The sequence below is a fragment of the Dromiciops gliroides genome, chromosome 3 (genome assembly GCF_019393635.1).
Source record: "Dromiciops gliroides isolate mDroGli1 chromosome 3, mDroGli1.pri, whole genome shotgun sequence".
NCBI classification, from domain to species: Eukaryota; Metazoa; Chordata; class Mammalia; order Microbiotheria; family Microbiotheriidae; genus Dromiciops; species Dromiciops gliroides.
This window is the reverse complement of record NC_057863.1, coordinates 335677172-335692413: the sequence shown is the minus strand read 5'-3', so window position 1 is coordinate 335692413 and position 15242 is coordinate 335677172. Positions and strand designations below refer to the sequence as shown.

Sequence of the window (15242 nt, the reverse complement as noted above, 5' to 3'; positions counted from 1 at the left end):
CACTTCCTTTCCTCTCACTCTCTTCATAACTCTACATTCTGGCTTCCAACTCATCATTCAATTGAAACTGCTCCCCAGTCTTCTTTTCATCATCAAACCCAATGGCATTATCTTAATCTTCATCTTGCCTGCCTTCTCTACATCCATTAACACTGTTGCTCTTCTCTTGGATACACACTTCTCCCTAGGTTTTCATGACACCATTCTTTCCTGCTTCTCCTCCTATATATCTGACTGTTCCTTCTTGGTCTCCTTTGCTGGATCTTCATCCAGGTTACTCCCACTAAGCATGAGTATCCCACCGGCCTCTCCTTCCTCTATGCCATTTCACTCAGTGATCCCATCACCTCTGATGTATTCAATTATCATCTATATGCTGATGATTCCCAAATCTCCTTATCCAGCCCCAACCTCTCTGCTGACCATCAGATTCACATCTTCAGCTGCCTTTTGGACACCTCAAACTGGATGTCCCATAAACATGTTAAACTCAACACATACAACATTGAATTCATTTTTTCCCCTACCCAACCCTTCCCTCTTCCTGATTTTGCTATTTTCTTTAGGGTACCATATTCCTCCCCATCACCCAGGCTTGAAATCTAGATGTCATCCTTGACTTCTCAGTCTCATCCCCTATATCCAATTTGTTTCCAAGGCCTGTCAATTGTACCTTCATAACATCTTCTCTCCTCTGACATTCCCACCACCCTGGCACAGGTCCTCTTCACCTCGAGCCTTGACCATTGGTCTACCTGCCACAAGTCTCTCCCCACTCCTGTCTATCCTCCACTCCCTTGTCAAAGTGATTTTACTAACATGCAGGTCTGACCATGTCACCTCCTCACACAAGTCACTTTTTATCATCTCCACAATCAAATTTAAAACCCTCTTCTTAGCATCCAAAGCCCTTCATGACCTGCTCTCCCTCCTCCCACCTTTCTTTGTCATTCACTTTTTTTTTGCAGGGCATTGAGTGTTAAGTGACTTGCCCAGGGTCACACAGCTAGTGTCAAGTGTCTGAGGCCAGACTTGAACTCAGGTCCTCCTGAATCCAGGACCAGCGCTTTATCCACTGCGCCACCTAGCAGCCCCCCTCCCACCTTTCTAGTCTTCTTACTTACACTTCCACTTTCACATACTCTGCAATCAAGTGACATCGGCCTCCTTCCTCTTCTTTGCTCAAGGCACTCCATCTTTCCACTCTGGGCATTTTCACTGGCTGTTTTCCATGCCTGGAATGTTTCTCCCTCCTCATCTCCACCTTCTGGCTTCCTTCAAGTTTCAGTTAAGTCCTTCCTTTGACAAGAAGCCTATCTTGATCCCCCTTAATTCCTTCCCTCTGTTAATTATCTCCAATTTTGTCCTGTAAATAGCTTGTTTGTATATAAGTTGTCTTTCCCATTAGACTGTGACCTCCTTGAGAGCAGAGATTTGTCTTTTGCCATTCCTTATATCCCCAGTGCTTAGCACAAGCCCTGGAACACAGTAGGTGCTTAGTAAATGTTTGCCAAAGGCTGCTCTATTTTCCCTTGTTTCAGAGATTAGAGAGGATTGGAAAGTCCTCAAAAATAAGAATCCTTGAAAACCTCACGATGTGGTCTGGCCAGAGGAGAGTAAAAGACTTTTGTTCAGTCATTACAGTCATGTCCAACTCCTTGCCTTTCTTCTATTTGGGGTTTACTTAGCAAAGATACTAGAGCGGTTTGCCATTTCCTCCTCCAGCTCATTTTACAGATGAAAAACTGAGGCAAACAGGGTTAAGTGATTTGTCCAGGGTCACAGAGCTGCTAAGTGTCTGAGGCCACATTTGAACTCAGGAAGAGGAGCCGTCAGGCCCAGCACTCTAGCTAGGCACCCCCCAGCTCCCCCCACTCCACCCGTAGCTGTTTCATTCCAGTAAGAATTTCTTCTGAGCATCTTGTTTTGTGTATGGCAGTATTGCTCAAGGTAGCATTTCCTAGAGGGACACAAAGTCGAGGAGAGCGTTATCCCTTTAGAGGATAATAGCACATTACTAGCTTCTCCCTAAACGCCAAGAAAATGGCAACCTAGTGATCTGTCTAGGTCTGACCAGCAGCTTGCTTCTAAAAGACGGTCCCTTTCTGGAAGGCTACAACCATCTTCCTCCCCCAAATCTGCTTCCTGTCCTAACATTCCTAGTCCCGTTCATAATCAGTCAGCCAGTCAATAAACATTTATTAGTGACTCCATCCTCCCAAATCTCCCAGGTCACAGGTTGTGGCAGCAGGGTCTACAGACTAGCAGTGTGATACAATCAATCAAGCAACCGGACACCACGCGCTTGAGTGTCCAGGGATGCCAAAGTCCATGCAGATAGCAATTAGGAAATGGTGTTGTCTCCTGGAGTGTTCATGGATATTGAAGTCAGACATTCTGCTCTGCTTAGCCATTAACCACCTCTGTGATCTTAGGTAAATTATTTAACTTTGCTCAGCCTTGGTTTTTCCATGGATTAAATGAGAGATTTGAAGCACAGGCAGTTCTCTCTTTTTATGTAAGTGGCCCATTCTGCAGTTCTCCATGTAAAGCAGTTTTTAAGTAATGGGAATTTGGCCATGGACAGAGGTCTTCCTCTTGAAGGAGGCAGGGAGGGGTTGACATGCCCATGGACGGAGGGGATGGGAACACAGTTCAAGGACACATGGAGGCTTGGGAAAGAGAAGTGAAAGCAGGAGGAAGGAAAGGGGGGGGGGGGCGGGGGAGAGAGCTAGCCAGAAGCAAGAGCAAGAACATAAGAGGCAGACACGTGGAAGGAGGGGGGGGAGGGGACCAGGAGAGGCAACCAGGCCCAGCTGAAGTATACTCTTGCATAATGAAAGAACTGATGTCATTGCAGAACCCTACTCTCAGTAATCTTTGAAAGTTGTGGAACAGAGGTTTGTTCATTGTTTGTCCTTCCATGACATTAGTGTGATGTCATGACTTGCAGTGAATTGGATTTAAGTGAGGGAGGACTGCACAAGGTCACCAGCCTCACCCTCTCCTCCAGGGTCATCTGGGTCCAGTGTCAAGATAGATATCCAGACGACTGGAAATGACCCCTGGAGGAGAGAGGCATTGTTGGAGTGAAAAAAGGCAAATGTCCTGCTTTTCCCAAAAAGGAAAGGGATAAAGTCTACAAGCTATGGGTATTGAAGACTTCCAGTCCCCAAAACTAACTAAGAACAATGGGTAGAAGTTAAAAAGAGGCCACTAGGGGCAGCTAGGTGGCACAGTGGATAAAGCACCAGCCCTGGAGTCAGGAGGACCTGAGTTCAAATCCAGCCTCCGACACTTGACGCTTACTAGCTGTGTGACCCTAGGCAAGTCATTTCACCCTGTTTGCCTCAGTTTCCTCATCTGTAAAAGGAACTGAAGAAGGAAATAGCAAATCATTTTAGTATTTTTACCAAGAAAACCATAAATGGGTTCATGAAGCGTCAGACACAACTAAAACAACTGAACAATAACAACAAAAATCACCAAAATGTATTCTGACTTTGAAATTCTATTTCATTAACTTCATATCTTTTAAAATTATTTAGTTTTAGGGGCAGCTAGGTGGTGCAGTAGATAGAGCACTGGAGTCAGGAGTACCTGAGTTCAAATCCGGCCTCAGATGCTTGACACTTACAATAGCTGTGTGACCCTGGGCAAGTCACTTAAACACAATTGCCTCACCAAAAAAAATAATAATAATAAATAAAATAATTTAGTTTTTTAATACAATGAAAAAAGTAACCTTATAATTCAAGCCTTTAATCAAACTACTCTCTGCCCCTGGTCAGCTCTTATCTGCCAGTGTGTAGATAGGCTAGTCCATTTACAAATGGATTGATTTCTATGTATGGACTTTAATAAATATATTCACCATATCTCAACTTCTCAATAAATCAGACGAGTCTTTTAATAATTCCAAATTGAAAATATTTTATTGGATGATATTTCTGTATCATAATGAACTTGCCAGACTTGCTCAAGGTAAAATGGGTTACAAGGGGATGTGTAGCTGAATTTTTCACCCATTCTACCAATATATATTCAATATCTGCTCATCAACAAGCACTATGCCAGGCACTGAGGCTAACACAAAGTTAAGATAAAATCTTTGACCTCATTGGACCTTCAGTCTATTTAAGGGGATATGGCTCATATAAAAGAATAATTAAATGCAAAATAGTATATGAGAGGTGTGAACAATGTGATATCTGAGATCTGAGGAGTGGGGAAAGTAGATCAGAAAATGGGGATCAAGGAAGACTCTGTATCATAGAATCATAGATTAAGCACTAAAGGGGACCATGGAAACAAATCAGTTCTACGTGGAGTTTCAAGCACAGGGATCAAAGGTGAAAAATACTGAAGGTAAGTATGAAGGATGGACATTTCCTAGATGGAAGAATATATTATGTGGTGGGAAGTGAAGGGTGAAGGCCAGGGTGTCCACAAGAATAAAGACCTGCTGCCTTTTTTTTTTTAATGCCTTCATTAAAATAGATAGAAATGCCCTTACTGAGACTTCATAGCTATATGGGGACTAGCCAGAAAGGAGAATTTTATTGTGCCATAAGACATGGCACAATATAAAGAATTTAAAAGAAAAAAAAATCTAGGGGAGGCTTGTGTGAATAGATGCAAAATAAGCAAAACCAGAATAGTTCACAGCAAGAGTTCTTAACTGGCTTTGTGTCATGGACCCCTTCGGTGGTCTGGCAAAACCTATGGACCCCTTCTCAAAATGTTTTTAAATAACTGAAAGAAATGCTACATTTTAGTTAGAGGTTAGTGCAAATAAAGGTTTGATGATTTTTTTTCCCTATCCAAGTTGCCAGACCTGAAATCATAGGTCCCAGGTTAAGAACCCCTGGTCTACAGGGTGACCCCAGTAATGTAAAGAAAACATCATTGACACACATCAGAATTCCGATGAGTGAAGTGACTGCTCTTGCCTCCGGAAGACAAGGAAGCCTGACTTTTCTTCTTGGCAAAGAGAAAGTGAACTCTAGCTGCAAAATGAGGGATATGCATTGTCAGATAAGGCCCGGTGTCTTCGTTAGTCTTGCCAAGCAATTCCTGTTTGCTTTCAGGGAGGATTCTGTTGGGGGCAAAGTGGAGGGTGGGGTAGGGTAGAGTGTGCAGTATAAGGGACAGTAATGCAAGAAAAAATTGTTGTTGCTGTTGTCAAATCTCCAAAGAACCCAGAGAATCATAAAACCGTAGATGTAGAAAGGACCAAGACACCATTTGTTAGAAAAATTCTCCCTTTCTAGACAAAGAAACTCAAGCCTGTGGAGTGATATGAAGTGATCTCTCCAAGAACTTGTCTTTTCAAGAATCATCTTTTCAGTCCTACGTCCCTTAACTTCTATAGCAGCAAAACCCTCAACCAATCAAAAGCCTATTGCTAGAACAGCGTTTTGAGAGCCAGCCCTGTCCAGGTTCAGTTAGCAATAAGTCTTTGTAGCTGTCTATGCTCGCAGTTGCTTTATATAAACTATCCCTTTTATGGGAGTTGAAGCACAGTTTGAAAAGAGTTTTTGTCTCATGTTGACCTTGTTTAGTCACATTAACGCACCAAGTCAGCTCCAGGGCTCCATTCCATTCTCTGAACATCTTCTGACATGCTGATGGTACTGAGCAGTGCAGGCTTTGGCTCATTCCTCTAGCAGGATCAGCCTGTGGGGCTCTTTTCTCAGGGAGAAGCAACTCTCATTCTTCCTTGACTACACTCTCTTCTCCTCAAACCTCCTGCTGCAACTGAGCTGAATTCAAGGAAGCTTTTCTGAACCTAGCCCCTTGTCTCTATTTTTCCAGAAAACAGGCAATGCTGTGAGAGCAATAGGAAGACTGTCCTCTATGGCAATGATCTCGGGGCTCAGTGGCAGAAAGTCCTCTACGGGGTCACCAACTAGCCCTCTAAATGCAGAGAAGCTGGAAACAGAAGGTAAGATCCTCACAAAAACACTGTATTCTTTTAAGAAGTTGTTGGGCACAGGACGTTCCCGAGGGAGCAGCAGGGAGAGGAGGGGATAACATTTTGAATTGTCCTTTGCACAGTGGGGAAGAAGGAATTTGGAGATGCTGCTAGGCTTCCTGACCCTGAGACAAATCATTAAATTGGATATTTTTTCCTAAATGGGTTCAGCCCTTGATTTGATGGTCCTAGAAAGAAATAAGGAACATTATTTGAGAACCATTTGGTCTCAATTTCTTCTGCCATCCTTTTCCCAAGAATTTCTAGCAAATGCTTTTTTTTGTTGTTGCTCAGAGCATTTTACAAACTTTAAAGCACTTAATCTTTATTATTATTATTCCTATTACTATTTTATCAGTCCTAGATTTCTTTGATTTGGAGAACTCGCAGAGGACCAATCTCTACCGCTACAGATTTGCAACTGTGCTGCTCAGGGCACTGAGATTTTCAGTAACATAGCCAGTTTGTGTCAGGGGCAGAACGAAAGCCCAGGGCTTCCTGACTTTGCGTCTGACTTTCTAGCCACTGTGGCATACTACTAGTAGTCATAATAACGATGATAAAATTTAGTAATGATACAGTTCATGCCACTTTCAGTCAGGTGGGGAAGGAGAAGACAGAAATATTGTTTTTCAGGTCCCTTAGTGAAATCTTATTTCCATCTTGGACCCAATCTGCCTCTTTATCTTCAAGGTACCTCCCATGGGTTAGATCCACCAAGCTGTCTGGTAGCTTTGCTTTGGACAGAAACTCGTCGCCCATTTGTGCCTTATATTAGAAGCAAGAGGGCGTTCGGCTAGCCATGAACTTCACCTTAAGCTAATATGACTGGCAGAGTGGGGGTCTGCAGATTTAAGGAACCTATTCTGTTTTATTCCCTTCTCCCAACCCTCCAAATAACCCACCTGATCCTAGAATTAGCTTTGAGAGCAGAGGGGGACTGAGAGTATACATACAGAGGATACAGCAATGGTATCAAACTCAAGGAATAGATTAATTGATTGATCGGTGGAGGACATTGGCTTTCTTTTGTTTTTTGTTTTTTGGGGTTTTTTTTAGTAAGGCAATTGGGGTTAAGTGACTTGCCCAGGGTCACACAGCTAGTAAGTGTTAAGTGTCTGAGGCCGGATTTGAACTCAGGAACTCCTGAATCCAGGGCCAGTGCTCTATCCACTGCGCCATCTAGCTGCCCCAGGACATTGGCTTTCTTGATCCTGGAAAGATTAAAAAGAAAAAAAAACATTTTGAACTCACTCTGGCTTACTGAAATTATCCTGTAAATTAAAGAACTTGTCCCTGCAGCAATATATTGACCTCAGAAAGCCACAAATGAACATTATTTATGTTGTATTGATTTTTTTTAAATTCCCAATTACATTTTAGTCTCGTTTGGACTGCATTTGGGAGTTCTGAGGCTACAAGCTGCCAGGCTGGGAGTTTGACACCTTTGTGGTTAGGAGCCCTGAACTTGGAATAATCAGTAACATCATTTATAAAGCAAAGTACTTTACCCAGGTTATCTCATTTAATCCTTAAAACAACCCTATGAGGTAGGTAGGTGCTATTATCTTCCCTATTAGATAAATGGGGAAACTGAGGCTGTGTTTAAGCAATTTGTGTAAGGTCACAAAGCTAGTGAACATCCGAGCCAGGATTCAAACTCAAACTTCCCAACTGCAAGACCAATAAAGACTTTCTCCATTGAGTAAGTAAGACCTAGCTAGCTTCAAGGCCTGGTTCTGATACCTGGGCAAGTCACGTAATTTCTCTGACCCTGAGTTTCCTAATATGAAAAACAGAGGTGATAAAGCTTATATTAGGTACCTCTCGGGATTGTGATGAGGTTTTACAAACTTTAAAATGCTATGGAAATGTGAGTTATTGGTTATTTTTCCTGATCAAACCTTAAATCTATCTCCATTGAGGGAAGGAAATGAAAAGTACTGTAAAGTTTCAGTTGCATCTAGGATTTGGTTCTTCTTGCTCAAGGGTTAGAAGGGAAGCTGAGCTGCTGGATTAGGGTAAAGGGCTATCTATTGAAAATGCCTTAAGAAGCTAGAATGTTCCTGCTTGTATGGTTTTCTTTTTCCATTGAAATAATATGAAACTCAACTGTCAAATAGACCACCTCCAGTCCCAAGAACTGCCCCTCTCCCTTCCCCCCTTGGAAATAATGCCAGTTGTACAAAAATCATAAAGCAGATGTCTCTCCTTTAAAAAGTGAATTTCTTTTTTAATGTGTTGGCATTAACAGTGGTGGGGAGGGAGGGGTCAGGCTGGCCTTATCCCTGATTTGGGCATGTTCCAGGAGCCCTTTGGCAGCATGCCCGCAAGGCCCAGGGGGCAAGCCTGCCAATGACTCAGTTCTTTGTTTTAAGTGTTTGGGGGGCAGCTAGGTGGCTCAGTAGATAGAGCACAGGCCCTAGAGTCAGGAGGGCCTGAGTTCAAATTTGGCCTCAGACACTTGACACTTACTAGCTGTGTGACCCTGGCAAAGTCACTTAACCCAGATTACCTGCCCCCCCCCCTCTCTCTCTCTCACACACACACACACACACACACACACACACACACACACACACACACATTTTGTTCATTTATAATGGGGAAGGGGAGGACTTTTTAAAAAACCCAAACACTTGATTGTTAGGACTGTAGTTGGGCTGAAGGGGATACGGTAGCCGAGTATCTTCTCGATTCTGGAGAAACCTCTCCCCAAAGTTACAACATGTCCTTTGCTCCCCACAGAAGATGTCTCCCAAGCTTTCCTTGAGGCAGTTGCTGAAGAGAAGCCCCACGTGAAACCTTACTTCACTAAGACAATTCTCGACATAGAGGTCGTGGAGGGAAGTGCTGCTAGATTTGACTGCAAGATAGAAGGTGAGTTGCAAGTGACCTTCCCTTGGCCACATGTTTAGTTCATATTTCCACATCAGTTCTGAGAAATAGCAGAATTTTCACTACATTGCACTGAAGAAATCATCCCTCACCCCCACCATGTGTCAGTTACTGAGGAGAAGCCCCATGTAAAACCCTTCTTGAACCCTGAAGTTTAAAATGAGTCAGTTGGTCAGTGAACATTAATTAAGTGCCTGCTGTATGTGTGCTAGACATTGTGCGAGGCGTCAGTGATACAAAGACCTAAATGAAGGTAGTCCCTACTCTGAAGAAGAAGTTAATGTAGAGCACAAGGACATATATAAGTATATGCAGAATAAATATAAAGAAATCAAGGATGAATAAATATCGAATAGTCAAAGTATAAGGTTATAGGGGTGGGAAAGACAAAAACAATTGAAAGATTCAAGAAGGGCTTCTAGTAAAAGACAGTGCTTGAGCTACTTGACACAAGGAAGGAGGGGGTGCATTTTAGGCATGGGAGTGGTAGTTGTGTAATAATAATAATAGTAATTATAATCATAGCTACCATTTATAGAGCACTTTTTTAAGGTTTACAGAGCACTTAACAAATTTTATCTCATTGGATCTTCACAAGAGTCCTGGGAGGTAGGTGCTGTGATTATCCCCATTTTATATTTGAGGAAACTGAGGCAGAGAAAGGTTAAGTGACTTGCCCAGGCTTACACAGTTACTAAGTGTCTGAGGCAAGATTTGAACTCAAATCTTCCCAACTCCAGATCAGCCCTATATCCAATATGCCACCTAAATGTGAATAGGAAGTATGTACCAGGAGTTAAAATCCAGAGATGCCCTAAGTGGAACTCCTTGCAGTTAGTCACCTAAAAAAGCACAAGTTCTGTAATTTACAGGATCATTTCAGGAGGCCAGCATGGGTCCAAAGTGGTTTTAAATAGTTCCAGGGTTGGGGGCAGCTAGGTGGCGAAGTGATTAAAGCACCAGCCCTGGAGTCAGGAGGACCTGAGTTCAAATGTGACCTCAGACACTTGACATTTACTAGCTGTGTGACCTTGGGCAAATCACTTAATTCTCATTGCCCTGGGGGGAAAAAAAAAGATAGATAGATAGTTCCAGGGTCAAGAAAGCCAATGTCCTTCATTGATCAATTAATTAATCTGTTATCAAGCAATTTAAAAGCATTTCCTATGTGCCAGCCACTGTGCTTAGACTTAGATACAAAGACAAAAATGAAAACAGTCTCTCCCTTAAGGAACTTATATTCAACCTCTGTGTACATCCGAAAGTCCATATATAATATACAGGATAAAGATTGGACCTATGATTTCATTGGTAGAGGGAATTCTCAAATAGGAACATAAGACTTGCCCAAGGTCATATGGCCAGTATGTGTCAGAGCAGGTACTTGAACCCAGGCTCCAAGCCCAGCTTTAAATCAATTGAGAAGTGTTTATTAAGTACCTACTATGTGTCAGACACTGTCTAGCGATATGAGTACAGTGAATGAAGCCATGTCCACCTACAGGCTTCTATTTTATGCACTGTACCACATACTGCTTCGCTTCCCAAATGTATACAAAATAAATAAAAGTTAATTTTTGGAGGAAACCTGAGTAGCTGAGGAGATGGATTCCTGGGTAGTTCTTTTTTTTTTTTTAGTGAGGCAATTGGGGTTAGGTGACTTGCCCAGGGTCACACAGCTAGTAAGTGTTAAGTGTCATAGGCCAGATTTGAACTCACGTCCTCCTGATTCCAGGGCCGGTGCTCTATCCACTGTGCCACCTAGCTGCCCCCCTGGGTAGTTCTTGATGGAATGAGAAAAATATTTACCAGGATAATGAGGAGCCTGTAGGAACCATAAGCCTTGTCCCAAAGAGACACCAGAGAAGCAGATTGGAAGAAGTTGTGGGATTGGTAAGAATGGAGAGGAAAGTGGATAGTGAGCCATCATTGGAGCCAGGAGTACCTGGATTCAACACCTGTCTATGCACACCTGCCATGTAACCAAAAATGAGTCATTTACCCCATCAGTGCTCCTAGGCAGCCCTGCAAATTACAAATTGTCATTATAATTGTCATTTATAATTGACAGTTTGCATTGGCGGAGGGTGTTTCCACTCTGGAAGTTCTCCAAATAAGTGAAATCACAGATGTAGACCCTCTTCCTCCCCTCTCTGATTTAAAAAAAAAAATATATATATATATATATATATATATATATATATATATATCTCCAATAGCCTTCTGGTAAGAGAATTCAAGCACATGGACTCTGAACTGATAAAACAGGACAGAATGCTCCTTGGAATGAATGGTAGGATTCTTAAATTCTCAAATGTGATTTTTATTCTGCATTGGAACCAGAAATCTTTATCTAAGAAAATATCTCCAAAATTAAAATGGAAATCAATGGAAACCTAACATGACAGGCAAGTATTTCTTTTATGCAAGACTTTTTAGGAATATACCCTGATGTATAATCCAAGATCAACCTGGATAGTCAGTTTTCACTTACCACAGCAGATTATTGTAAGAGTTAAGAATAATAGCTGTCATTTAGATAGCACTTTAAAATTTGTAAAATGTTTCATAGACAGCATCTCATTTTATCTTCTCAATAGCCCTCGCAGGTAGTTGCTATTTTTATCTCTACTTGACAGATAGGTAAACTGAGGTAGGCAGCATTTAAATGACTTGCCCAGGTTTACACAGCTAATAAAGTGCCTGAGCCCAGACTTAAACTCATGTCTTCCTGACTCCAGGTCCAGCACTCTCTCTATTGCACTAGATCTTTCTTATCATGAACACTCGGTTGACATTATCAGCCTCCCTGTTCGCTCTTACTGCCAAATTACAGTTTTTAGCTCGGGTGTCTCCTCTGTCTTACACTATCTGTGAGGCTTTGGTTGAATTCCTGGACCTCAATTTCCTCAAAGGTAAAAGGAGGGAGGGGGATAGATTCGATAGCTTCTAAGGGTTGTTTCAGCTCTAGATTTCTGATGCTGCCGTCCTTTGGAGTTTTGGGGAAGACCACAAAATATGTGTGTATAGAAATGGTGAGATTTCATCCTGAGAGTTGATGTTGACCATCCCCAGATCAGAATGAGGCACAGAGTGAATCAGATGGGAAGATGACTACCCATATAGATTCTCTTTTTGGTTCGAACTACTCCCATACACATTCCTATTAAAACATAAATACCTACTAATTGTGTGACCCTAGGCAAGTCACTTAACCCCCATACCCCCCCCACACACAAAAAAAGTACCTAAATGTCTCCTCAAGACAAACAGAATCTTTTTGCCCTTTACCCCTTTATTAATTCAGTTTATCTGGAGTTGACTCTCTAATGCAGTGGGGCCATGGTGGGAAACATACTTACTGCAACTAGTATTCTTCCCTCTGTGTGTGCTACAGGCTACCCAGACCCTGAGGTCGTCTGGTTCAAAGACGACCAGTCCATCAGGGAGTCTCGCCATTTCCAGATAGACTACGATGAGGATGGGAACTGCTCTTTAATCATCGCTGATGTTTGTGGGGATGATGATGCCAAATATACCTGCAAAGCCGTCAACAGCCTGGGAGAAGCCACCTGCACTGCTGAGCTCATTGTGGAAACCATGGGCAAAGAAGGGGAAGGTGAAGGAGAGGGTGAAGAGGAGGAAGAAGAGGAAGAGTAACATAAGGCTACAAAGAAAGAGCCTTTTCCAAATCCTATTATAAAGACTGTTTCGATCAAGTTCAGGAAAAACAAAAACCAAAACCACCACCACCAAAATATTCAAACCACCTAGTGTGATAGATTATCTGTTTAGGTCATTTGGGGGTTGATTCTTCAGCATGATCAGTTGATACCTCTCAGCTTTATTTATGGGCATTAATCTGAATTAGCAGGCACCTTAACATGCTAAAGGGGCCAGTTTTAGAGTAGAAAAGCCATCCGATCATTTGCCTGACCAATTTGGTTTTTTATTTAATTTTATTTTTCAGTTAACCAAAATCTTTTTCTCTCTCTCCCACCTCCCCTCCCATTGAAGGAAAAACAACAACAACAAAACACCTTATAACCAATATGCATAATCAAGCAAAATAAATTCCAACATTGGCAATGTCCAAAAAAATAGACAGGATGATCCCAAAGTCTTAATGCAGTTTTAAGCCATAAGACAGAAGACTTTGGAGATACCCTGTAGGTCTCATTCAGGACCCCCAAATCCATCACTCTTCTGTCAGGAGGTGGGCAACATGCTTAATCACTAGTCCTCTGGAATCATGCTTTGATCAAATTGTTTTTCTACGGAAAAGAGTGGAAAAATCCTTATCCAAGTTGTGTTTCTAAAATCCCCCTCCCCCACCTTTGAGATCTTTTATGACAACTCAGACTATAGCCTGGGTCCTGGTCAAGACCACAGCAGCGAACGTGTCTTCTAAGTTCTTTGTGGATTTCTGAGGTTTCTTCTCCTAGATCCATGACACCAGGAAACACTTTCTGGTCTACCTATGCAGGCCTTTGTTTTGGAACCAATGGAATCCTTTTAAATTTAAAAGGTAAATTTTATTTGCAAGTGTGCCACTGCACCTGGGGCCTTTAATCCTTCACTACCCCTCCAGATTCTCTTGGATATGAACTCAATAGCTGCTCTATTTAGCCCTGAGATCCATACCTAGTACATCACTTCCCACTAGACACTGTACTGACATACTGGGAAAAAAATACAGTATCATCTTAACCAAGTGGAAAAAAAACCCAACTTTTCTTTCCTTGCAAGTGTCTAATAGCTTCAGATATCTGTGCAGGAAAAAAGCATAACTTAAGGGGGGGGAAATCAAAATGCTGGCCAATAAATCTCTTCATCAATCAGGAGTCAGATTATGTGCTATTACTTGTTATCAATCAAGCACATGTAAGTAAAGATTTTTGTGCTGGAATGTGCAAAAATCAGTTTGGTAAAAAAGGTAATCTTCTGTCATGGTTATTATTATTTATTTGGCCACTATGAAAGAGAACTCAACTGATGACTTAGCTGTAGACCATCATGTACTTTGGAATCACCTTCAAAAGTAGTCTTAGAGTTGAATTATTCTTTTATTCCAAACACTTTCCAAAGAAGCTTGTGTACCCTATATGTTCCACAGTGTTTTTCATCTTGAATGTGCAACAAAACCTGCCCCCGCCCCAAGCGCTGTGATTGCTCCTCAGGTCTGATAAATACACTCAGACTTTGCATCTTTGATCCTTAAGTCCTTTATTCTCTTTCACAGTCTTAGCTAGCACTTAGCTGTTTCTTATTCAAGGGTAATAACAGAGGCCTTGAGCTGATGTGCAAAATGCATTTTGTTTGTGTGTATAGCATTCCAAATATATATATTTTATATATATGTATATTTATATATACATATATATTTTTTCCTTTTCCCCTCTTTGTAATGTGCATCAATTTAAAATGTCAGGGAAAAAGGATAGTTCTTAAAAGTTCCTTAAACCATTTCTCAATGAACAATCCGTGCAATCCTACAGAGTATCAACTTTAGGATGTTTGATATTACCTAGTTTTATGTCTCTTACTTTATTTTATGTTTTATGTTTTAATGAACTTTGTATCTGCTTTGCTCTTTGCTGCTAGGTTCAAATTGCCAGAGTGTCTTTTCTTTCTTTTATAAACAAATGTTTGTTTTCATAGCCACAATATTGCCACAGTCCATTATAAGGAAGGGGTTTTCATTTGATTTAGTGCATTCAGAGCTTTTCTCACCATTTTAAAATGTGTTTAGATAATAATGATGTGTGCGCCATGTGTGTGTATATGTGTGTTTGGGGGGGTTTTTTATACCTTCTTGAAATTATGCTAACGTTTTCCCCAGTTTGTTATACCATCAAAATGGTAAGAAATGAGAACACTACAGCTGTAGTTAACTCACAATTTTTAAATAAAGAATACCACAAAGCATGCTTGTTGTATAATTCTTTGCATAATCCCATTTGTTGTCATGCCACAGACTTCATTGTACAAATAGATTTGGGTATCAGAATCTATAGCTACTTATATTAGTCTCTATCTTTTCAAATAAGACTGAAGTTGTTACCCATGGTTTTGATTGCATGCTGGAAAATAGGAGGAAATGCAACTTAACAGTAAATATCCATCCACAGGGCGCAACTGAACTTTAAAAAGCAATTTAAGGGAAATCAGTCTTGAGGGGAGAGGGCAGGGAATCAGTATTAATGATGTGCACTGAGCTTTCAGTAAATATACTGGAAAATTTAAGGATTTGGGACACCATTCTTCGTGGATGGATTTACCACCTTCTATTTCAGGGCAGGTAAGTAGATAGAGCAGTGGGTTTGGAATCAGGAAGACTCATCTTCGTGGGTTCAAATCTGGTCTC

At 41.4% G+C, this 15242-nt stretch overlaps 1 protein-coding gene across 3 annotated transcripts in view; it reads left to right on the top strand.

Moving 5' to 3' along the window:
• MYLK (myosin light chain kinase) overlaps positions 1-14803 on the top strand; it is a 330035-nt gene extending 315232 nt beyond the window's left edge. For 2 of the 3 annotated variants that reach the window (XM_043996303.1, XM_043996301.1), the window contains exons 30-32: positions 5818-5947; positions 8726-8857; positions 12273-14803. In XM_043996303.1, the coding sequence (XP_043852238.1) occupies positions 5818-5947; positions 8726-8857; positions 12273-12535 (525 nt within the window). In that variant the 3' untranslated portion in view covers positions 12536-14803. The remainder of the gene's footprint in view (positions 1-5817; positions 5948-8725; positions 8858-12272) is intronic. The other variant, XM_043996302.1, reaches the window with a different exon arrangement.
• The last annotated feature ends 439 nt before the right edge of the window (positions 14804-15242 follow it).